The 23,140-nt window shown below is 53.6% G+C and overlaps 1 protein-coding gene across 3 annotated transcripts in view; it reads right to left on the reverse strand.

The window, feature by feature from the left end:
* Positions 1–7,151: 7,151 nt before the first annotated feature.
* LOC134354378 (GTP-binding protein Rhes-like) overlaps positions 7,152–23,140 on the reverse strand; it is a 53,697-nt gene continuing 37,708 nt past the window's right edge. For all 3 annotated transcript variants that reach the window (XM_063063352.1, XM_063063351.1, XM_063063350.1), the window contains exon 3: positions 7,152–9,053. In XM_063063352.1, coding sequence (XP_062919422.1) covers positions 8,524–9,053 — 530 coding nt within the window. In that variant the 3' untranslated portion in view covers positions 7,152–8,523. The remainder of the gene's footprint in view (positions 9,054–23,140) is intronic.

Consider the following 23,140-nt stretch of genomic DNA (forward strand, 5'->3'; position numbering starts at 1 on the left):
TCTCGGTCTGAAACGCTGACCGTACTTTTCTCTGTAGATGCTGCTGAGTTCCTCCAGCATTGTGTGTGTCTGCAGATTCTGTACACGGCTGGTGTTTCCTTATATTCCCATTAACCCCCTCACAGTGTTCTATTCTCAGCCGGCGTCACTTTCATGATCTTGATGGGTCTGGAGATCAGAGGTGAACTGAACTGCCTGGAAGCTGCCAGGTCATAGGTGTGTCAGAACAGGCTGCCCCAAGGTGGGGGTGAACATCGTCCGGACCAGGACTGGGGCTCGGTCCAACACTCAGGCCCTTTGCTGCCACTTGCTTGGGTCTGTCCTTTCCCCGACCCTGGTGAGGAAGTCATCTTGGTGAATGACCATGCTGGGGAGTTACAGGGAGGACATGGAGGAATCACCCACGAGTTCCACTCAGGGTGAGGGTTGCTTATTGTTAGTATGAACTTTGGTTTTCAGTTTAGCCCCCGTGCTGTTACTGAGGGCAGAGGTAATCTCATCCACCAGCATTAACATTGTAGTGACCATTATCGAGTTGCCTACGATGTTCTCCTAAGGAGTTGCCTATGATGTTCTCCTCAGGGGTTGTCTATTGGTGGCTCCTCAGGTGGTTGTCGAGGCGATCTGGATCCATATATTGTGGTGCGGTGTGGACAATGGTACGTGGCGGCTGGGTCTTTAGGTTGTTCAGTCTCCCTTTTCACAGCCACTGCTTGTACTCTGTGGCATAGCAGAGGTCACTGTCTTGTGCAGCTCCCTCTTGAACAAGTTTCCTCTGGGTCTACCTATTGAGCGCAGGCCAGATTTTAGAAGTAGCGTTGAATTTCTTCAGGCTAACTGTGGTGTTTCTTTTCCCCACCAGGCGCTTACTGACTCCTTCATCTGGGAGTAAAGGATGTTCTTGGGGAGACACGAGTTGGGCACCTGGATGATAAGACTTACCTGTAGCATTAAAAGGACGATGGGGTACAGGGATTTGATTTGACGCGTTGGGTTTGGGATTGCTTAACCCCAGTGCGGACATTGCTTCTGGGCACACCTGGGGCTGCCCCAGCTTTGCCCTTCCCTAGTGAAAGCAGGAAGTGCTTCTCACCACTGAGTACATTTACACTGCCACAAGAAAGCAGCCCCCCACCACCCCCCCCCACCATCCAGGCCATGCCCTCTTCACGCAACTACCACTGGGCAGAACTTACAGAGACCTTATTTCCCACACTGCCAGGTTCAGGAACAGTTATTACCCTACAACCATCAGGCTGCTGAACTGACTGAACTTCAACCATCTCAACTCTGAACCGATTCTACAGATTACCAAGAACTCTTTTACAACTCATGATCTGACCATTATTTTTTCATTTGCACAGTCTGCCTCCTTATGCACATTTGTTTACGCATTTTTTTTTGCAAATCCCATTGTATTTCTTCCCCCCTCCCGCAAATGCCTGCAAGAAAATGTAGTATATGGTAACATACATTTACTTTAAGTTTTCAAGTGTTGGAGATACTTTGCAGGCCGGGCAGTATCTGTGGAATGAAGGAACTGGCTTCATATTTTAGCTCAAAAACTAATTGAGTGGGAAGGATGGGCTTCGAAGTGTGTTGGTAAACCTGAAGTCGGGCAGGTGATCTCCTTGTGTTGCATGGTCAAGCTCTTCAGTTTTATCTCAGTGCAAAAAAGCTAGAGGTTCTCCTCCAGCCACTCGCAGGTCTGAAAATTGAAATCCTCACCGAGGACTTCTGATGAAAACAAGACCACAGGCCTATATACTGAAACTCCCCAAGCCATCCCTGTTGTGATTAAATCCTCCTATACCAAACCCGATGAAGACTGAAATCTTCCAGAGCCAGCGTCAGTATCCCCTCAAATATTTGCACGCTTGCCTCGTCAAAGTGCTACTGAACACGGTTGAGTCCTGAGTCACCATTTGAGGAAGATTCCACTTGGCACCGCAGGGTCCAGGACCAAATGCAGTGGACCCTGCGGGCTTCCCATACGCACCTGAGCACCGTCTCCAGTGGGTCTGTTCCACCGGCATTCTGGGGCGTATGGGGAGGTTGTCACGGAAGAGGGGAAGGAATGGTGGGCATGACCATTGGGTTGTTGGTTGCCTTGCCCAGTGTGACCACAAGTTCTGGATATTCAGGAGGACCTGGCGTTCAGGGGTAGCTCCATCATACACATGTGTAGCCCAGCCAGGCACGGACACAGAATCCCCTAGGAATTTACTGATGAACCAATTGTGTTCTCAGTAAAAGGCCCGCGTGGTTACGGTCACTGGTATGTTATATTGATTTTTACTTCATCGTCTGAAAAATACAGAAGATAGGGTACTGCAGATGCTGGAACGTGGAGAGAGAACCAAACTGCTGGAAGATCTCTGCAGGTCAAGCGGCATCCATGGAAGGAAATAGACGGATGCCTTCTCCGGTTGAGAACCTTCAGCCAGGCTGATGCAATCTTGAATGAAGGGGCTTGACCTGAAATGTTGACCGTCTATTTCCCTGCGCAGATGCTGCCTGACCTGCTGAGTTGCTCTGGCAGTGTGCTTGTCGCTTTGACGAATGTTGCACGTTGGAATTTTCACCTATATTCTTTGGACTCATGACCACAAGGAAACAAACTCAAGCATACAGTCACCATGTGGTAGCGATTCCGATTCTGATTCATTTATTTCTCACACGTACGTACACCGAGATAGACCCTGAAATGCATCGTTTGCATGAACAGACAACACAACGTTAAGGGTGTGCTGGGGGCAGCACATAAGTGTCACCAGGCATTCTGACGGCAATGTAGCACATCTACAACGTTCGGCAGAACAACCACGAACAACAACAGCACAAAAACAGCCAAACCAGCCTCTTTCCTCCCACCCACCCAGACCGGGCTCTGATCCCAGGGCAGGCCACCTTCGGGTGCTCAACCTCCAGTGGGCTTGTGGATTTTGCAGATTTGTAGACATTGGGCCTCTGACTACTGGACACGCCAACCCCGAGCTTTTACCATCGGGCCTCCGATTTCTGGACATGTCAAACCAGAACTTCGGCCTTCAGGACTCTGACCCCCATACACGCCAACACTGAGGTTTGACCATTGGGCCTCTAAACTCTGGACATACCAACCCAGACCTTTGACCATTGATCCTCAACGACTTCAGTCTTTGATCTCAGGCTTTGATCTTTGGGATCAACCTCAGGACTTGCCAATCACAGGACCCCAAATTCCAGGCCTCAAACTCAGGACGGATGGACCTGCGACCCTAGGACACACTGATCTGGGGTGGGGTGGGGGCGGGGGTCACCGGCCCTTGTCCATGGAGCCCACCGACCTTGGTCAGTATCCATGGGAATCGCTGCTCACTCGCTCATTATCTCTTTTACCCCCCTTTCTCAAACTCTCCTTGCCCTCTCTCGCTCCTGTTCCCAGTCTCTTACGCCCCCTTGACCCCCCACCCCCTGTGTCATGCTCACCTTTGTGCACTTGATCACCGAGATCACACTGGATCCCTGAACCAGCTGTTGGACTCTCCCCACACGGTAAGCAGCTCATGTTGTCAACATTTCTTGCTTATTTATTTATTTATGTATTTATTTATTTATGTATTTATTATTATTATTATTATTATTGTTATTATTATTATTATTTCTTTCTTTTTGTATCTTCACAGTTTGTTGTCTTTTGCACACTGGTTGAATGCCCAAGTTGGGGTGGTCTTTCATTGATTCTGTTAGGGTTATTATTCTATGGATTTATTAAGTATGCCCACAAGAAAATGAGTCTTGGGGTTGTATAGGGTGACATATATGTATAGGGTGATATATATGTACTTTGATAATACATTTTTGAGCTTGGAAGTTTGAAGAACAGCAGACACTTGGTTGAAATATAGTATCCGTTATTGTTGCACTGTTGTAACTATATGTTATAATTATGTGGTTTTTGTCAGTTTTTCAGTCTTGGTCTGTCCTGTGTTTTGTGATATCACACCAGAGGAATATTGTAACATTTCTTAATGCATGCATTACTAAATGACAATAAAAGAGGACTACGTGTCTTCATAATCTAAAATATTCGTGGACGCCATAGTAGTGTAGCAGTTAGCGCGACAGTATTATAGTTTGGGGCAACGGAGTTCAAAGTTCAGTCCTGGTTCCTCTGTAAGGAGTTTGTACGTCCTCCTTGTGAAATGTGTGGGGTTCCTCTGAATGCTCCAGTTTCCTGCCACGTTCCAAACAGATACCAGGTAGTAGTTTAATTATCAAATGTCCCATGATTAGTCTAGGGTTAAATTGGGGGTTGCTGGTGATGCAGCTCAACAGATTCTATACACTCTTAGAATAAACTGTATCTCTGAATAAAATAAAAAATATTTTCTGCAAGGGCACGGGCTACCCAGAGCAACAAGGATTAAAAACCAAATTCACAGCCCCACAACCATACTGCCCAATATCCCCACCACAACTGTCCTACCACTTCTGCCCCACTGACCCTTCATGTACCCACCACAATCCCCACCCCCTGACCCTCACGACCCCCACCCTTCTTTCCCCACCAGTCCACCAACATTCCTACCACTGTCCTAACACCAATGTCCCACCAACATAGTCCTATTTCACCCCCACAAACACCTCCACTACCACTGCCACCACCTTCCTCATTCCACAAGTCCCACCCCATCACATCCTCACCTCTACTCTTCCAGCCCACAGTCCCAACACCATTGTCCCCACCAACATTCCAACTAAGACCCACACTACGATCATCCCACAACTCCCACTGCTGTCCCAACCCACCAGTGTCCTACCACCACCACCGTCTTGTTGCACGTCCACCCATGCCTCCTCCATCATTGTCCCAGAGCCGTCCCTCTGTCTTCTCACCACGGCCCCTTCACCAACACCTCCCAAATCCACTGTCATAGCCCAAATCCACTGCCATAGCTCAAATCCACCATCCACACATCCCACCATCACCATCCTCACCATCACTACCCCCCACCATCCCTGACCCCAATCCGTCACTACCCCATTCCATCACTACCCCGTTCCATCACTACCCCCATTCCATCATTAATCCCCTACCATCACTACCCCCATTCCATCACTACCCCGTTCCATCACTACCCCCATTCCATCATTAATCCCCCACCATCACTACCCCGTTCCATCACTACCCCATTCCATCATTAATCCCCCACCATCACTAACCCATTCCATCACTAACCCGTTCCATCACTACCCCATTCCATCACTACCCCATTCCATCACTACCCCCATTCCGTCACTACCCCATTCCATCACCAACCCCATTCCAACATTACCCCATTCAATCACCAACCCCGTTCCATCACTACCCCGTTCCATCACTACCCCATTCCATCACTACCCCATTCCGTCACTACCCCATTCCATCACTACCCCCATTCCGTCACTACCCCATTCCATCACCAACCCCGTTCCAACACTACCCCATTCAATCACCAACCCTGTTCCATCACTACCCCGTTCCATCACTACCCCATTCCATCACTACCCTGTTCCATCACTACCCCGTTCCATCACTACCCCATTCCATCACTACCCCGTTCCATCACTACCCCATTCCATCACTACCCTGTTCCATCACTACCCCGTTCCATCACTACCCCAATCCATCACTACCCTGTTCCATCACTACCCCGCTCCATCACTACCCCATTCCATCACTACCCCACTCCATCACTACCCCGTTCCATCACTACCCCATTCCATCACTACCCCGTTCCATCACTATCCCATTCCAACACTACCCCATTCCATCACTACCCCGTTCCATCACTACCCCAATCCATCACTACCCTGTTCCATCACTACCCCGCTCCATCACTACCCCATTCCATCACTACCCCACTCCATCACTACCCCGTTCCATCACTACCCCATTCCATCACTACCCCGTTCCATCACTATCCCATTCCAACACTACCCCATTCCATCACTACCCCGTTCCATCACTACCCCATTCCATCACTACCATGTTCCATCACTACCACATTCCATCACCAACCCCATTCCATCACTACCCCATTCCAACACTACCCCGTTCCATCACTACCCCATTCCATCACTACCCCGTTCCAACACTACCCCGTTCCATCACTACCCCGTTCCATCACTACCCCGTTCCATCACTACCCCCATTCCACCACCAAACCCCATTCCATCATGAATCCCCCCATCATCACTGCCCCATTCCATCACTAACCCACCACCATCCCTGCCCTCCATTCCATCAGTGCCTCCCATTCCATCACTACACTCCCCCCATTTCATCATCACCCCCACCCAAGATCATTGCTCCACATAGAGCCATGGAAAGCTTCAAACTTCACTGAGTCTCCCTGCGGGTGAGCCTTCTGCCGTGTGGTGATCTGGGCCCAGACAAGCGACCTTGACAATGAAAGGAGGTTCCGCGGGGCCACAGAAGTAGAAAGAAGCAACTGCTGTCCAGACAGTTGGGGACAGACCAGCAGGCAGCGGGAGGCTGTAGTCAGATGTGGAAGACGCAGCAAGGCAAGGGCAAAGATATCGTGCAGACATTGTGCAGTCGCCCAAGCTAATCATGGCCGCCTAAGCTGAACATGGCCACCCAAGCTGAACATGACCGCCCAACCTGAACATGACCGCCCAACCTGAACATAGCTGCCCAATCTGAACATGGCCGCCCAAGCTAATCATGGCTGTTCAAGCTAAGTTCAAAGCTTAGATCCAGCTAAACTTTGCACAGTGTCTTTGTTCAGTCCTGAGAACCAAGGTTACCAGACATACCCGGACCAAATAAGAATACTAATGAAAGCTTGTTGGCTTTTACTAGCCACTGAAAAGTTATTTTACTAATTCTAAAGTATTTTTGGTCTTTAACATGTAGATTTTATTGGTTACTAACACCTGAAATATGTAAACACAATAGATTCTGTAGATGCTGGAAATCTTGAGCCATACACACAAAAGGCTGGAGAAACTCAGCAGGTCAGGCAGCATCTATGGAGAGGAATAAACAGTCAATTTTTTTGGGTCAAGACTCTTCATCAGGAAAGGAAGGGGGCAGAAGCCAGAATAAAAAGTTCCGGGGAGGTGGGGCTGGGGCAAAGATTACAAGTTGGCAGATGATAGGTGGGTGGGTGGTGAGTGGGAGAGGGGGCGAAGTAAGAAGCTGGGAGGGGATAGGTGGAAGAGGCAAAGGGCTGAAGAAGGAGGAATCTGATAGGAGGGGAGAGTGGACCAGGGAACTTTGGGAAGGAGGAGGGGAACCAGAGGGAGGCGATGGGCAGGTGACGAGAAGAGAAGGGGTGAGAGTGTATCCAGTACGGGGAATGGCAAGAGAGAGGAGGGAAGGGGAGAAATTGCTGGAAATCGATGTTCATGCCGTCAGGTTGGAGGCTACCCGGACGGAAAATGAGATGTTGCTCCTCCAGCCAGAGTTTTCCCTCATTATGGTCGTATGGGAGGCTATGGGCAGACAAGTGCATTATGATTGGTGTTTATATATGTAAATAATGAGATTCGATGGTGTACACAGTTTCCATTAGATCCATATCTGTATAAAAATCGACGAACTTGAGCAGAGCAGTTTGGTGACAGGTCTGTGTGCACGAGGACAAAAGGGGTGACTGAAGTACGAGTGTGAGCTGTCAGAGTCCAGTTAGTCAGCAACGATATGGGCCCCCGCCCCGGGTTCTTGCACCCGCCTTGTGTGCAGACAGAGCAGGGCTGGGCTTCTGTAGTGGGGAGGGGGGAGTCAGGCTGCGTGTGGCACAGGGCAGCAGGAAAGCATATGAGATGGGAGGAGGGAGCAAATACGGGATGTTGGAGAGGAAAGTGGGTGAGGCAAATGGGAATGGCCGAGGAGTAAGCAGGTTTAGGTGGGGGGCTGGGGTTTGAGGAAGGATGGGGCTAGTGGGAGGGGTTAGTAGATGGGATTGGCAGGTGGTTGGGTTAGTGGCAGGGGTTGAGGAGTGGGCAGCTTTAGTTGACAGTGGGCAGTCAGGCGAGGGTGGTGGGTAGGCTTTAGCAGTGGGTGGGCCTGGGCAGATGGGTGGGGATATGCGATGGGTGGTGTTTGGCAGTGAGCGGAGTTCGGGAGCGGGTATCGTGGGTAGGGTTTGTCTGTGGGTGGGGTTAAAGTGAGGGGTTTGGCTGGGAGTGGGCAGGGTTCAGCGGTGGTCATGGTTAGCAGGTGATCTTGGGCACGAGTTAGGGTCCATGGACGGGGTGGGGGGAAATGAGTGGGGTTACAGTAGTGGGCGGGGCCAGCTGGTGGGCGGGGCTGAACGGCGGCTCCCCATTGGCTTCCCGCTAAGAAACAATTAGACATTCAGTGAAAGGACTTCAATTTATTTACAAAGTGCCAGCACGTTTAGGTTCTGTTTCGAGCATGGCGATGGTGGGAATCTGGCGTCCCGTGGGCTGGGGGTGAGGGGTGAGGGGCGGGGCAGGTGCGGATGGGCGAGCCAAGCCTGGGGCTGCCCCAGCCCTGGGCACTCGTCACTGGATCAGACACTTCTCCCGCTCTCGGGGCTGTCCACGGCCCATCACCTTCTCCTTGATGTACATCAGGTCACTGTTGACGCTGGGCCGGCGGGCCAGAGGCGACACCATGCCGAAGGCCCCCAGCTCCTTGGCCCGCTTGAGGCCAAAGGACTTGTGGTGCAGAGCCTCGCAGTACTGCGCGGAGATCTTGCGGTGGAGGGCGGGGCTCATCTCGTGGGGGAGTTTGGCCATGCTGAACAGGGCGCGGAACATCTCCTCCACGTTGGCGTTCTTCTTGGCCGAGATCTCGAAGTAGACGCTGCTGGCATCGCCGGCGATCAGCCGCTCACCCTCCTCGGCCAGGACCTCGCGGTGCAGCTCGGCGCGGTCCACCTTGTTGCCGCACACGGCCATGGGGATGTCCATCGCCTTTTTGGTCTTGTCCTTCAGGCACATCTTGCACTCGATGATCTGTCTGCGCAGTCGCTGCACCTCCTCAAAGGAGTCTCTGCTGTCTAAGCTGAAGACCAGGATGAACACGTCTCCTGCAGGATGACAGGAAGGAGGGAGGGAGGGTCACCGAGACAGTTGGAGTAGGGTAGGGGCAACTGCAATGGTTGACACGGTGGCCAAGGTGTGGAGAGAAGTTTGGTCCTTTAGTCCGTCCCTCCCTGTACCTCTACTCTCCCATCTCCCATCCCACTGTCCCATCCCTCACTCCCATCGCAGTCCCTCCCTCCTTTTGTCGCTTCCCCCGCTCTCACCCCCTCAACCCTCCCATCACCCCATCCCTCTCTCCCTTCCACCTCCCCATCCCTCCCTCCCTCTGCCACCGCCTCTCCCTCCCACTCTCCCACCTTCCCTCCCCATCTCTTCCCTCCTACCGGCCCATCCCTCGCACCCTCCCACCACTCTGTTCCACCCCCCCCCGTCCCTCACATCACCCCACCCAAGGAGTAAGCGTCAGGAATAAGATTCATGGGAGTGAGAGGGAGATGGGGAGGAAGAAAGAGTTAGGACGGAAGAAAGAGACATGTAGTATAGATAGAGTCAAAGTACGGGTAAAGCTTGAACTGTTCCAGTTTGACTATTGGATCAGAGAGTATTTTTTATGAGGATAAGCTGAACAATTTAGGGCTTTTCTCTTTGGAGCAAGGGAGGATGGGAGGTGACTGGATACAGTGTACAAGATGATAAGAGGCATAGTTTAAGTGGACGGAGTGTTTCTGAATGTAGTTCATTGCTTCATTTCACAGGTAAACAGTTATAATGATTATTTAATGTACTTAATAAATATATTACATCAGTGGTGATTTTGGGAGATGGCATTTGTGGACAATGGCACGGACTGGGTACAATTGGAGCAAGTTTATTTGGGTGAATCAGCACCAGATTATATGATAGTCACATCAAATGAATTCATGTGTTTTAGTACAGTACATATCATACGAGAATAGACTGAGCGAGCTGGGGCTTTTCTCTTTGGAGTGAAGAAAGATGAAAGGTGGATTGATAAAGATGTACAAGATGTTAAGAGGCATTTTCCTAGGCTGGAAATGGCTAATGTAGGGGGCATAACTTTAAGCAGACTGGGAGATGTCATTGGGAAGTTTATTTACAGAGTGGAGGATGCCTGGATCACCGGAGTGGTGGTAGAGGCAGATTAAGAAACCCTTAGATAGGCACGTAGATTGTAGAACAATGGGGGGGGGGTCATGTCAGATGGTAGGGTTAGACTGATTTTACAGTAGGTTAAAAGGCCAGCACAACATGGTGGGCCGAAGGAACTGTACTGCATCTTCTATTCCCAATCTGCGGTGGCCAAAGTTTGGAGAAACGCCAGGGAACTGTGGAGTCGAGTTAGCGTCAGTGTCTGTGGGTTAGTGGAAGGGTGCAGGTACATAATGGATTTGTGGGACTGTGGTATAGGCATGCTAAACTGGGATGAGGCCTAGCCGAAAGCTGTAATGATCCAAAGGCCTGGAAGTTCCTTATGTTCACAAGCTTAGTGTTGTTACCCTCAGGTCATATGGCAAGTTCTTACGGTTCTCAGCATGGAGCCCAGGGGCTCTCTCTCCCTCGAGCCCACTGTTCCACCACAGCAGCAACTCTCCGCTCTGGGGGTTCCGCCCCTGCTTGAAGGGCCGAGGCCTCCAGGAGCTCAGGGAGGCCTGGTGCTGGGGTAGAGACTCCCCAGGGCTCTCTCTCTGCTCGGTGACTCCCTCTGAGAAGCCAGCACCCACTCTGTCGCCGGCCATGCACTAAACTGGGCAGCCTCCCTAACGCAACAGCGAGCAGCGGATTGTGGGCTGGCAGTGGCCCAGAGGTTGGGAATCTGCTAGCGATATCAAAACCGTCATGGGGGGGGGGCTCTGGGAGATTGTAGAAGGTCATAGATCCCTCTGAGCAGCGTGGGTGCAGCGGGAATGGAATTCCCAATCCCAGCTCCGTGTGTAAATGAGAACTGGTGAGGTTGGAATCTCCCGACCGGAACGTTTTGGGCTCACTGTCAACATCACCTGGAGAACTTCAGCTCTGTAGGGGCGATGATAGGAGAAATGTCCCGGGCCTGAGTTTCCTGTCAAACTCCAGAAAGTTGCTCGAAGTGGCCGCACTCCTGTCTACTGCAATTTTCACCAACACAGAGCTGTCCCGTACTGAGCTATGCAGAGAATGTGCATTGCACCTACACCTTGAGTAGGTGGTACAGGCCACCCCGGATTAGGAATTCCTGATTTATGAGGTCTACTACAAACAAATGAGCTCCTAAAGCATTATTAAATTCAGAAGTCTGATTCATATACATAGAAATGTTTATTCCTTCAAACAGCTGAACGAGTTCTCTCTCTCTCCCCTCCTCTCTCTCCCTCCTCTCTCTCCCTCCTCTCTCTCTCTCCCTCCTCTCTCTCCCTCCTCTCTCTCTCTCTCCATCCTCTCTCTCCCCTCCTCTCTCTCCCCTCCTCTCTCTGCCCTCCTCTCTCTCTCCCTCCTCTCTCTCCCTCTTCTCTCTCTCCCCTCCTCTCTCTCCCCTCCTCTCTCTCTCTCTCCATCCTCTCTCTCCCCTCCTCTCTCTCTCCCTCCTCTCTCTCCCATCCACTCTCTCTCCCTCCTCTCTCTGTCCCCTCCTCTCGCTCTCCCATTCTCTCTCTCTCCCCTCCGCTCTCTCCCCTCTACTCTCTCCCCTCCTCTCTCTCTCCCCTCTGCTCTCTCCCCTCCTCTATCTCCCCTTCTCTCTCTCTCCCCTACGCTCTCTCCCCTCCTCTCTCTCCCCTCCTCTCTGCTCTCTCTCTCTCTCCTCTCTCTCTCCCCTCCTCTCTCTCCCCTCCTCTCTCTGCCCTCTTCTCTCTCTCCCTCCTCTCTCTCTCCCCTCCTCTCTCTCCCCCCTCCTCTCTCTCCCTCCTCTCTCTCCACTCCCCTCTCTCTGCCCTCCTCTCTCTCTCCTTTCTCTCTCTCTCCCCTCCACTCTCTCCACTCCTCTCTCTCCCCTCCTCTCTGCCCTGCTCTCTCTCTCTCACTCCTCTCTCTCTCCCCTCCTCCCTCTCTCCCTCCTCTCTCTCCCTCCTCTCTCTCCACTCCCCTGTCTTTCTCCCCCTCTCTCTCCCCTCCCCTCTCTCCCCCTCTCTCTCCCTCCACTCTCTCGCCTCCTCTCTCTCCCCTTCTCTCTCTCCCCCCTCTCTCTCCCCTCCTCTCTCTCTTCCTCCTCTCTCTCTCCCCTCCTCTCTCTCTTCCTCCTCTCTCTCTCCCCTCCCCTCTCTCCCCTCCACTCTCTCCCCTTGGCTCTCTCTCCCCTCCACTCTCTCCCCCCTCCTCTCTCTCCCTCCTCTCTCTCCACTCCTCTCTCTCTGCCCTCCTCTCTCTCTCCTTCCTCTCTCTCTCCCCTCCACTCTCTCCCCTCCTCTCTCTCCCCACCTCTCTCTCCCCTCCTCTCTCTGCCCTCCTCTCTCTCTCTCCTCTCTCTCCCCTCCCCTCTCTTCCCTCCACTCTCTGCCCTCCCCTCTCTCCGCTCCTCTCTCTCTCCCCTCCTCTCTCTCCCCTTCTCCCTCTCTCCCTCCTCTCTCCCCTCCTCTCTCTCCCCTCCTCCCTCTCTCCCTCCTCTCTCTCCACTCCCCTCTCTTTCTCCTCCTCTCTTTCTCCCCCCTCTCTCTCCCCTCCTCTCTCTCCCCTCCCCTCTCTCCCCCTCTCTCTCCCCTCCTCTCTCTCTCCCTCCTCTCTCTCGCCTCCTCTCTCTCCCCTTCTCTCTCTCCCACCTCTCTCTCTCCCCTCCTCTCTCTCTTCCTCCTCTCCCCTCCTCTCTCTCTTCCTCCTCTCTCTCTCCCCTCCACTCTCTCCCCTCGGCTCTCTCTCCCCTCCTCTCTCTCCCCTCCTCTCTCTCCACTCCCCTCTCGCTCCCTCCTCTCTCTCCCCTCCTCTCTCTCCCCTCCTCTCTCTCCCTCCTCTCACTTTCCCCTTCTCTCTCTCTCCACTCTGCTCTCTCCCCTCCCCTCTCTCCCCTCCTCTCTCTCCCCTTCTCTCTCCCCCCTCTCTCCCCCCTCTCTCTCTCCCTCCTCTCTCTTTCCCCTCCCCTCTCTCCACTCCTCTCTCTCCCCTCCTCTCTCTCCCTTCCTCCCTCTCTCCCTCCTCTCTCTCCCCTCCCCTCTCTCCCCTCCTCTCTCTACCCTCTCTCTCTCTTTTCCTTCTCTCTCTCCCTCCTCTCTCTCCCTCCTCTCTCTCTCCCATTCTCTCTCTCTCCCCTCCGCTCTCTCCCCCCTCTCTCTCTCCCCTCCACTCTCTCCCCTCCTCTCTCTCCCCTTCTCTCTCTCCCCTCTGCTCTCTCCCCTCCTCTCTCTCCCCTTCTCTCTCTCTCTGCTCTCTCCCCATCTCTCTCCCCTCCTCTCTCTCTCCCTCCTCTCTCTCTCCCCTCTGCTCTCTCCCCTCCTCTCTCTCCCCTCCTCTCTCTCCCCCCCTCTCTCCCTCCTCTCACTCCCCTCCCCCCTCTCTCTCCTCTCTCTCTCCCCTCCTATCTCTCCCCCCTCCCTCTTCTCTCTCCCCTCCCCTCTCTTCCCTCTTCTCTCTGCCCTCCTCTCTCTCTCCCCTCCCATCTCACCCCTCCCTCTCACCCCTCCCCTCTCTCTGCTCCTCTCTCTCTCCTCCCCTCTCTCCTCCTCCCACTCTCCCTCCTCTTTCTCTACCCTCCTCTCTCTCCACTCCCTCTCTCCCTCTCTCTCCCCTCCTCTCTCTCCCCCTGTCTCCCCTCCTCTCTCTCCCCTCCTCTCTCTCTCCCCTCCGCTCCTCATCTCTCTCCACACCCCTCTCTCTCCACTCCCCTCTCTCCCCTCCCCTTTCTCCCCTTTCTCCCCTCCTCTCTCTCCGCTTCTCTCTCTCTCCCCTCCCTCTCTCCCCTCCTCTCTCTCCTCTTCTCTCTCTCCCCCTCTCTCTCCACTCCTCTCTCTCTTCCACCCCTCTCTTCCGTCCACTCTCTCCCCTCCCCTCTCTCCGCTCCTCTCTCTCCTCACCTCTCTCTCCCTTCCTCCCTCTCTCCCTCCTCTCTCTCCCCTCCCCTCTCTCCGCTCCTCTCTCTCTCCCCTCCTCTCTCTCCCCTTCTCCCTCTCTCTCCCCTCCTCTCTCTCCCCTCCTCCCTCTCTCCCTCCTCTCTCTCCCTCCTCTCTCTCCACTCCCCTCTCTTTCTCGCCCTCTCTTTCTCCCCCCTCTCTCCCCTCCTCTGTGCTCTCTCTCTCCCCTCATCTCTCTCCCCTCCTCTCTCTCCCTCCTCTCTCTCTCTCCCCTCTTCTCTCTCCCCTCCTCTCTCTGCCCTCCTCTCTCTCTCCTCTCTCTCCCCTCCTCTCTCTTCCCTCCCCTCTCTCCCCTCCCTTCTCTCCGCTCCTCTCTCTCCCCTCCTCTCTCTCGCTTCCTCCCTCTCTCCCTCCTCTCTCTCCCCTCCCCTCTCTCCGCTCCTCTCTCTCTCCGCTCCTCTCTCTCTCCCTCCTCTCTCTCGCCTCCTCTCTCTGCCCTCTCTCTCCCCCCTCTCTCTCCCCTCCTCTCTCTCCCTCCTCTCTCTCTCCCCTCCCCTCTCTCCCCTCCACTCTCTCCCCTCGGCTCTCTCTCCCCTCCTCTCTCTCCTCAACTCTCTCCACTACCCTCTCTCTCCCCTCCCCTCTCTCCCCTCCTCTCTCTCCCCTTCTCTCTCTCCCCTCCACTCTCTCCCCTCGGCTCTCTCTCCCCTCCCCTCTCTCCCCTCCTCTCTCTCCCCTTCTCTCTCTCTCCCCTCCCCTCTCTCCCCTCCTCTCTCTCCCTTTCTCGCTCTCCCCCCTCTCTCTCCCCTCCTCTCTCTCTTCCTCCTCTCCCCTCCTCTTCCTCTCTCTCCCCTCCCCTCTCTCCCCTCCTCTCTCTCCCCTCCTCTCTGCCCTGCTCTCTCTCTCACTCCTCTCTCTCTCCCCTCCCCTCTCTTCCCTCCCCTCTCTCCCCTCGCCTCTCTCCGCTACTCTCTCTGCCCTCCTCTCTCTCCCTTCCTCCATCTCTCCCTCCTCTTTCTCCCCTCCCCTCTTTCTCCCCTCCACTCTCCCTCCCCTCCTCTCTCTCCACTCTTCTCTCTCCCCTCTCTCTCCCCTCCTCTCCCTCCCCTCCTCCCTCTCTGCCTTCTCTCTCTCCCCTCCTCTCTCTCCCCTCCCCTATCTCCCTCCTCTCTCTCCACACTCCCCTCTCTCTCCCTCCTCTCTCTCCCCTCCTCCCTCTCTCCCTCCTCTCTCTCCCCTCCTCTCCCTCCCCTCCTCTCTCTCCCCTCTGCTCTCTCCCTCAACTCTCTCCCCTCTCTCTCCCCTCCTCTCTCTCCCCTCCTCCCTCTCTCTCCCCCTCCTCTCTCTCCCCCCTCTCTCTCCCCCCTCTCTCTCCCCCTCCTCTCTCTCCCCTCCCCTCTCTCTCCCCTCCTCTGTTTCCCCCTCTCTCTCCCCTCCGCTCTCTCTCACTCCTCTCTCTCTCCCCTCCGCTCTCTCTCACTCCTCTCTCTCACCTCCTCCCTCTCCCTTCTGTCTCTGCCGGCCTCTCTCTCCCCCTGCTCTCTCCCCTCCTCTCTCTACCTTCTCTCTCTCTCCCCCTCTCTCTCCCTCCTCTCTCTCCCCTCCATCCTCTCTCCCTCCTCTCTCTCCCCTCCTCTGTCTCCCCCTCTCTCTCCCCTCCGCTCTCTCTCACTCCTCTCTCTCTCCCTCCTCTCTCTCACCTCCTCCCTCTCCCTTCTCTCTCTGCCGGCCTCTCTCTCCCACTGCTCTCTCCCCTCCTCTCTCTACCTTCTCTCTCTCCCCCCGTCTCTCTCCTTCCTCTCTCTCCCCTCCTCCCTCTCTCCCTCCTCTCTCTCCACCCTCTCTCTCCTTCCTCTCTCTCCCCTCCACCCTCTCTCCCTCCTCTCTCTCCCTTCCTCTCTCTCCCCTCCTCCCTCTCTCCCTCCTTTCTCTCCACCCTCTCTCTCCCTCCTCTCTCTCCCCTCCTCCCTCTCTCCCTCCTCTCTCTCCCCTCCTCTCTCTCCCCTCCTCCCTCTCTCCCTCCTCTCTCTCCCCTTCTCTCTCTCCCCTCCTCTCTCTCCCCTCCTCTCTTTCTCCCCACCCTCTTTCTCCCCTGCCATCTCTCTCCCCTCCTCTCTCTCCACTCCTCTCTCTCCCCTCTCTCTCCCCTCCCCTCTCTCTCCCCTCCTCTGTCTCCCCTTCTCTCTCCCCTCCGCTCTCTCTCCCTCCTCTCTCTCACCTCCTCTCTCTCCTCTCCTCCCTCTCTATCTCCCCTCCTCTCCCTCCCCTCCTCCCTCTCTCCCTCCTCTCTCTCCCCTCCTCTCTCTCCCCTCCCCTATCTCCCTCCTCTCTCTCCACACTCCCCTCTCTCTCCCCTCCACTCTCTCTCCCCTCCTCTCTCTCCCCTCCTCTCTCTCCCTCCTCTCTCTCCCCTCCTCTCTCTGCCCTCCTCTCTGTCTCCCTCCTCTCTCTCTCCCCTTCCCTCTCCCCTCACCTCGCTCCATTCCTGTCTCTCCGCTCCTCTCTCTCCCCTCCTCCCTCTCTCCCTCCTCTCTACCTCCTCTCTCTCCACTCCCTTCTCTCTCTCCCCTCCCCTCACTCTGCCCTCCTCTCTCTTTCCCTCCTCTCTCTCTCCCCTCACCTCTCTCCCCTCACCTCTCTCCCCTCCTCTCTCTCCCCTCCTCTCTGCCCTGCTCTCTATTCCTCCTCTCTCTCTCCCCTCCTCTCTCTCCCCTCCTCTCTCTCCCCTCCTCGCTCTCTCCCTCCTCTCTCTCTCCCCTCCTCTCTCTCCCCTCCGCTCTCTCCCCTCCTCTCTCTCCCTCTCCTCTCTCTCTCTCCTCCTCTGTCCCCTCCGCTCTCCTCTCCTCTCTCTCCCTTTCTCTCTCTCTCCCCTCCACTCTCTCCTCCTCTCTCTCCACTCCCCTCTCTCTTCCCTCCCCTTTCTCCCCTCCTCTCTCCCCTTCTCTCTCTCTCCCCTCCCCTCTCTCACCCCCTCTCTCTCCCCTCCTCTCTCTCTCCCTCCTCTCTCTCTCCTCTCCCCTCTCTCCACTCTCTCCCTCCTCTCTCTCCCCTCCTCCCTCTCTCCCTCCTCTCTTCTCTCTCTGCTCTCCTCTCTCTCCCCTCTGCTCTCTCCCTCCTCTCTCTCCCCTCCTCTCTCTCCCCTCCTCCCTCTCCCCTCTCCTCTCTCCCTCCTCTCTCTCTCCCCTCCTCTCTCTCCCCTCCTCCCTCTCTCCCTCCTCTCTCTCCCCTCCCCTCTCTCTCCCCTCCTCTCTCTCTCCTCCCCTCTCTCTCCCCTCCTCTCTCTCCCCTCCCCTCTCTCTCCCCTCCTCTCTCTCCCCTCCTCTCTCTCCCCTCCTCTCTCTCCCTTCCTCTCTCTCTCCCCTCCTCTCTCTCTCTCCCCTCTGCTATCTCCCCTCCTCTCTCTCCCCTTCTCTCTCCCCTCTGCTCTCTCCCCTCCTTTCTCTCTCCCCTCCGCTCTCTCCTACTCTCTCTCCACTCCCCTCTCTCTCCCCTCTGCTCTCTCCCCTCCTTTCTCTCCTCCCCTCTCTCCACTCCCCTCTCTCTCCCCTCCCCTTTCTCCCCTCCTCTCTCCCCTTCTCTCTCTCTCCCCTCTCTCACCCCCTCTCTCTCCCCTGCTCTCTCTCTCCCTCCTCTCTCTCTCCCCTCCCCTCTCTCCCCTCCCCTCTCTCCGTTCCTCCCTCTCCCCTCCTCTCTCGCCCCCCTCTCGCTCCCCTCCTGTCTATCCCCTCCTCTCTCTCCCCTCCTGTCTCTCTCTCTCCCCTCCTCTCTCTCTCCCCTCCTCTCTCTCCCCTCCTCTCTCTCCCCTCCTCTCTTCCCCTCCTCTCTTCCCCTCCTCTCTCTCCCCTCCTCTCTCTCCCACCTCTCTCTCCCCTCCTCTCTCTCCCCTCCTCTCTCTCCCCTCCTCTCTCTCCCCCTCCTCTCTCTCTCCCCTCCTCTCTCTCTCTCCCCTCCGCTATCTCCCCTCCTCCTCTCTCTCTCCTCCCCTCTCTCTCCGCTCCTCTCTCTCCCCTCCTCTCTCTCTCCCCTCCTCTCTCTCCCCTCCTCTCTCTCCTCCTCCTCTCTCTCCCCCTCCTCTCTCTCTCCCCTCCTCTCTCTCTCTCCCCTCCGCTATCTCCCCTCCTCTCTCTCTCCCCTCCACTCTCTCCCCTCCTCTCTCTCCCCTTCTCTCTCCCCTCTGCTCTCTCCCCTCCTTTCTCTCTCCCCTCCGCTCTCTCCTCCTCTCTCTCCACTCCCCTCTCTCTCCCCTCTGCTCTCTCCCCTCCTTTCTCTCCTCCTCTCTCTCCACTCCCCTCTCTCTCCCCTCCCCTTTCTCCCCTCCTCTCTCTCCCCTTCTCTCTCTCTCCCCTCCCCTCTCTCACCCCCTCTCTCTCCCCTGCTCTCTCTCTCCCCTCCTCTCTCTCCCCTCCTCTCTCTCCCACCTCTCTCTCCCCTCTTCTCTCTCCCCTCCCCTCTCTCTCCCCTCCCCTCTCTCCTCTCCTCTCTCTCCCCTCCCCTCTCTCTCCCCTCCTCTGTCTCCCCCTCTCTCCCCTCCTCTCTCTCTCCCTCCTCTCTCTCCCCTCCTCTCTCTCCCCTCCTCTCTCTCACCTCCTATTTCTCCCCTCCCCTCTCTCCCCTCCTCTCTCTCTCCCCACCTCTCTCTCTCCCTTCTCTCGCTCCCCTCCTCTCTCTCCCCTCCTCTCTCTCCCCTCCGCTCTATTCCCTCCTCGCTCCCTTCCCTTCTCCCCTACACTCTCTCTCCTCTCTTTCCTCCTCCACCTCATTCTCCCCTCTCCATCCTCTTCCCCCATCCTTCCCACCCCTCTCTTTCACTAATTGTTCTATTTTTATCACTCTTATCTGTTTTTGATTCTGTTCCCTGCAAAACTGCGGAGGTGTGGTTTCCATATCGAGAGATGTTTGTGTATTTGTCGACTTAACGATAAGATTAACTGATGCGAGAGCAGCAGCCACTCATAGCTCAGGAACTGTCTCAGGCCCACTGGACTGGCACGGAACCAGCGACGGGGACGGGCACCTGTGTTCCAAACAGTGGGAGGAAGCGTTTGTAGGCAGGACAGGGCCAGTGACCCAGAGCCCCGACTAACACTTCATAAACAGGTTCGAATCCCACCACAGCAACTGTGTAATTTAAATTCAGTTGAATATCTGAATTTTTTTTTAAATGCAGGTAACAACAGGACAACAGCGTTGCCAGATGCCCCCATCAGGCCTGGCACCTATCGCAGGGAGAGGAATAGTCAGTGTTTCAGGTCAGAACCAGGGAAGTGGGAAAGCAATCAGCCTTTAAGTTACAGAGAGGGAGAGGGGTGGAGTGAACTCTGACCCAGGTTGTCATGGCAACCATTATTATAAGTTCTGGCCACACGTCATCTCCAAAGATTCTTTCCTGGAGCCAGGCAGCTTCTCAACAAAGCCCACTCAGGTGTAATATCCTCACACTCCCTGCACAGCATCCATTAAATGATCCTCCCTGCTGTCCTTGTCCTGCTGATAATTGCTGAGTCTATTCGTACGTTCACATTTATTTATGTGTGACTGTACTGGCAATAAAGTGAATCTGATTCTGACTTATGAGACGAGAAAGGAGACAACATATCCGGCAGCGTTCATGGACAGACGGTGAGAACTTGGTTACCTGAAATAGCTGAACTCTGCACTAATTCTTCATAGCTACAGTGGGCCTGGACCAGAAGATCAGGTGCTGTTCTCAACCTTATTTTGGGCATTGTCGGCACAATGCGGAAGGCCGAAGAGAGAGCGGACAGAGTGGCTGGGAGTGTGAAAGTGACCGGAAGCTCAGCTGTGGCCTGAATGGAGGTGTTTCCTAAAACAAATATCTAATCTGGTTTGGTTTCTCAAGTATGGAGGAGACGATGTTTTTAGTCCACTAGATTGGAAGTGCAGGTGAATCACAGGCGGAGCATCTTCTGTTGTGTTAAGAGGAAGGGGGAAGGTGTTGGAGGAGATGGACAAACGGACTGGAGGGACAAGATGGGAATGTGAACTTGGAGATGCGGTGGGAAGTGAGCACCAGGGAAACCGTCCTTGTTCTGACCAGGCTTCTCTAACATCTCCACCTAATTAGCGAGGTGGGATTGCCCTCACATAAAGCTGTGCTGACCATCCCTGATTAGTGTCTTCCTCCCCAAAGGAACATAAATCCCTGTGAATATATTCCATCCATTTTGTTCCCACTGACGTGAGGCTGTAGTCACTTGGCCTGTTGCCCTTCCTAACTAAACAAGAAACATTAGCTATCATTCAGCCTTCTGATAACTTGCCTGTAGCTATAAACAAGTCTATTAAACCCAGTCACGTTCCTCCATCGCTTCCCTTAGCATATTAGGATAGATCTTTACCAGCCCTGGGGATCCCTTATTCATTCTGAGATAGTTAACATCTCCGCCTTCTTAACACTGACACGCTGCAGACTATTAATGTACCTCTCCCTCTACTCACTCTCCTCCATTCCATTCTCCTGGGTGAGTACCGATGAGACATATTCATTTAGGATCTTGCCCACGCCCCCTGGCACCACACGTGGATTATTGCTTTGGTCCCTAAAGGGACCCACTCTTTCCCACGCCACCCTCTTGCTCCTAATAAGCTCTAAGAAAGACTTAGGTCAATCTAACGACAAGGGTATTCTGCCCTTGTAAACTCTTTTTTAAATACTCCTCAGAACCTTCTGTATTTCTCAAGGTATTCATTTGATTTTAGATGCCTTTAGCCCTGACCAAACTTTCAATAACTTTAGTCACGCAAGCTTTCTTGATCTTGTTCCATTTTCCTTTTGTAGTGTAATTAATATTTCAGTAATATCTGAGTAACCTTGTATGTATGTTGTTTGAATAAATGTTCTTGTTCATTTAAATAAATCATTACGGGTTATAAATACGTGAATTGCGTAGGTCAGCACACCACCACATAATATGCGCGCACCTTGCTTAAAGTAAACTGGAAGTTAGGCTCACATCTCAGACTCCCATGTCTTTCTTTCAATTAGTTTAATGTTACAAAACATAGCCTCTTACGTCCTCACAAGAATGAGCTGACCTAGCTCCCTTTGTATATAATATATTATAGGTTGTCAGTTGTCATTTTAACTGCAACCATTTTCTTCCAATCTATTTTTGTCAAGTACTCTCTTGCATCACTGTTCCTCCAGTTTCTCCTTATCTGGGGAGTTGGTTTATTATTGTCACATATACTAAGATGTGGTCACACACTGGCTGTGTGCTGATGAAGGCACAACAGTGCCTCTTTCACCTCAGACAGTTGAAGAAGTTTGACATGAGACCCCGAATCCTAAGAACTTTCTACAGGGGCACGATTGAGAGCATCCTGACTGGCTGTATCACTGCCTGGTACGGGAACTGTACCTCCCTCAATCACAGGACTCTGCAGAGAGTGGTGCGGACAGCCCAGCGCATCTGTAGATGTGAACTTCCCACTATTCAGGACATTTACAGTGACAGGTGCATAAAAAGGTCCCAAGACACCCAACCACAAACTGTTCCAGCTGCTTCCATCCAGGAACCAGTACCATAGCATTAAAGCCAGGACCAACAGGCTCCAGGACAGCTTTCTTCCACCAGGCCATCAGACCGATTAATTCACGCTGACACAATTATATCTCGAAGCTATATTGACTGTTCTGTTGTATATCTTACTCTATGTGCTATTTATTACAAATGACTATAACTTGCACATTCAGACAGAGGTGTAACTCCTCATGTATGTGAAGGATGTAAGAAGTAAAGTCAGTTCAATTCGATACGGTAAAACACTTGTCTATACCGTTCATACAGGACAAATCCTTACACTGGTAGAATAAGGTAAAACAATAACAATGCTGAATAAAGTTTAAAGCTACTAAAAAAGTGTATAGTACAGGGAAATGATAAGGTGCAAGATCATAACAACGTAGATTGTGAGGTCAAGAGTCCATCTTCCTCCAGTTTCTGTTGGGGACCAACGTTATCCCTTTTCAGTAGCTACCTTAAAAGGTACAGAATTATGACAGCTGTTACCAGAGTGTTCCGCCATCTATAGTTCCTCCATCTGCCCAGTTTAATCTTCTAAACTGGGGTCAAGTACAGCCCATTCTCCGGTTGAACTATCTAATAAAGTGTCAGTAAACTATTTCGGACACACTTAAATTCTGCTTCATCCGAGCCTGTTGTATTAAGGAAATCCCAGTCAACATTGGGAAAGTTGATATTTTTCTACTGAAGTGGTTTGCCATTGCCTTCTTCTGGGCAGTGCCTTTACAAGACGGGCGACCCCAGCCATTATCAATACTCTTCAGAGATTGTCTGCCTGGTGTCAGTGGTCGCATAACCAGGACTTGTGATGTGCACCGGCTGCTCATACGACCATCCGCCACCTGATCCCATGGCTTCATGTGACCCTGAACGGGGGTGGGGGGCTAACCAGGTGCTACACCAGCGACCTGCAGGCTACTGGAGGGAAGGAGTGCCCTCACACTCACAATGGTAGAGATGTACCTCCACCCCACTACCCGGTCCCATGATTAGGATAGGGTTAAATCAGGGTTTGTTGGCCAACACAACTCGAGCGGCCGCTAGGGACTACTCTGCACTGTATCTCAACAAATAAGTAAGTAAATAAACAATTTCGTACCCTTGCCGGTTTAAGTAGCCCAGTCAACGTGCAGATTAAAGTCACCCATGATAATTGCAGCTCCTCTCTTCCCTTACTTTGACATGTCCCCAATCTGCCTTGTCTCATTGTAAGGCCAAGAACATTCCCAGCATGCACTTCCAGCATCTGCAGTTTATTTTCCTCCAGGGGCGGCAACAGAACGGCAGCAAACCCTCTCTGGTTCGCTTCAGGGGAGAAGTCCTCCACACCCTCACCCGGACCGGTGCATATACGACTCCAGACCCAGCCACGGGGTTGTCTCCTGAGGACACTCCGAAGCGGTCCCACAGTCCTCTCAGTCCAAGGGCAATATATATGGCCTTCACAACGAGCCCCGATAAAGAAAGGTGAACGAAGGGAAAAACGAAAAGTGTAACAATAATAGAACTGGACTTCAAAGGTGCCAGTGACTGATATAGACTCAGGCTGAGGTGTGTGGAAGGCACAAGAAGTAGAGACGCTGCCTTATAGCTCGA

The sequence above is a fragment of the Mobula hypostoma genome, chromosome 11, assembly GCF_963921235.1.
Source record: "Mobula hypostoma chromosome 11, sMobHyp1.1, whole genome shotgun sequence".
Lineage (NCBI taxonomy): Eukaryota > Metazoa > Chordata > Chondrichthyes > Myliobatiformes > Myliobatidae > Mobula > Mobula hypostoma.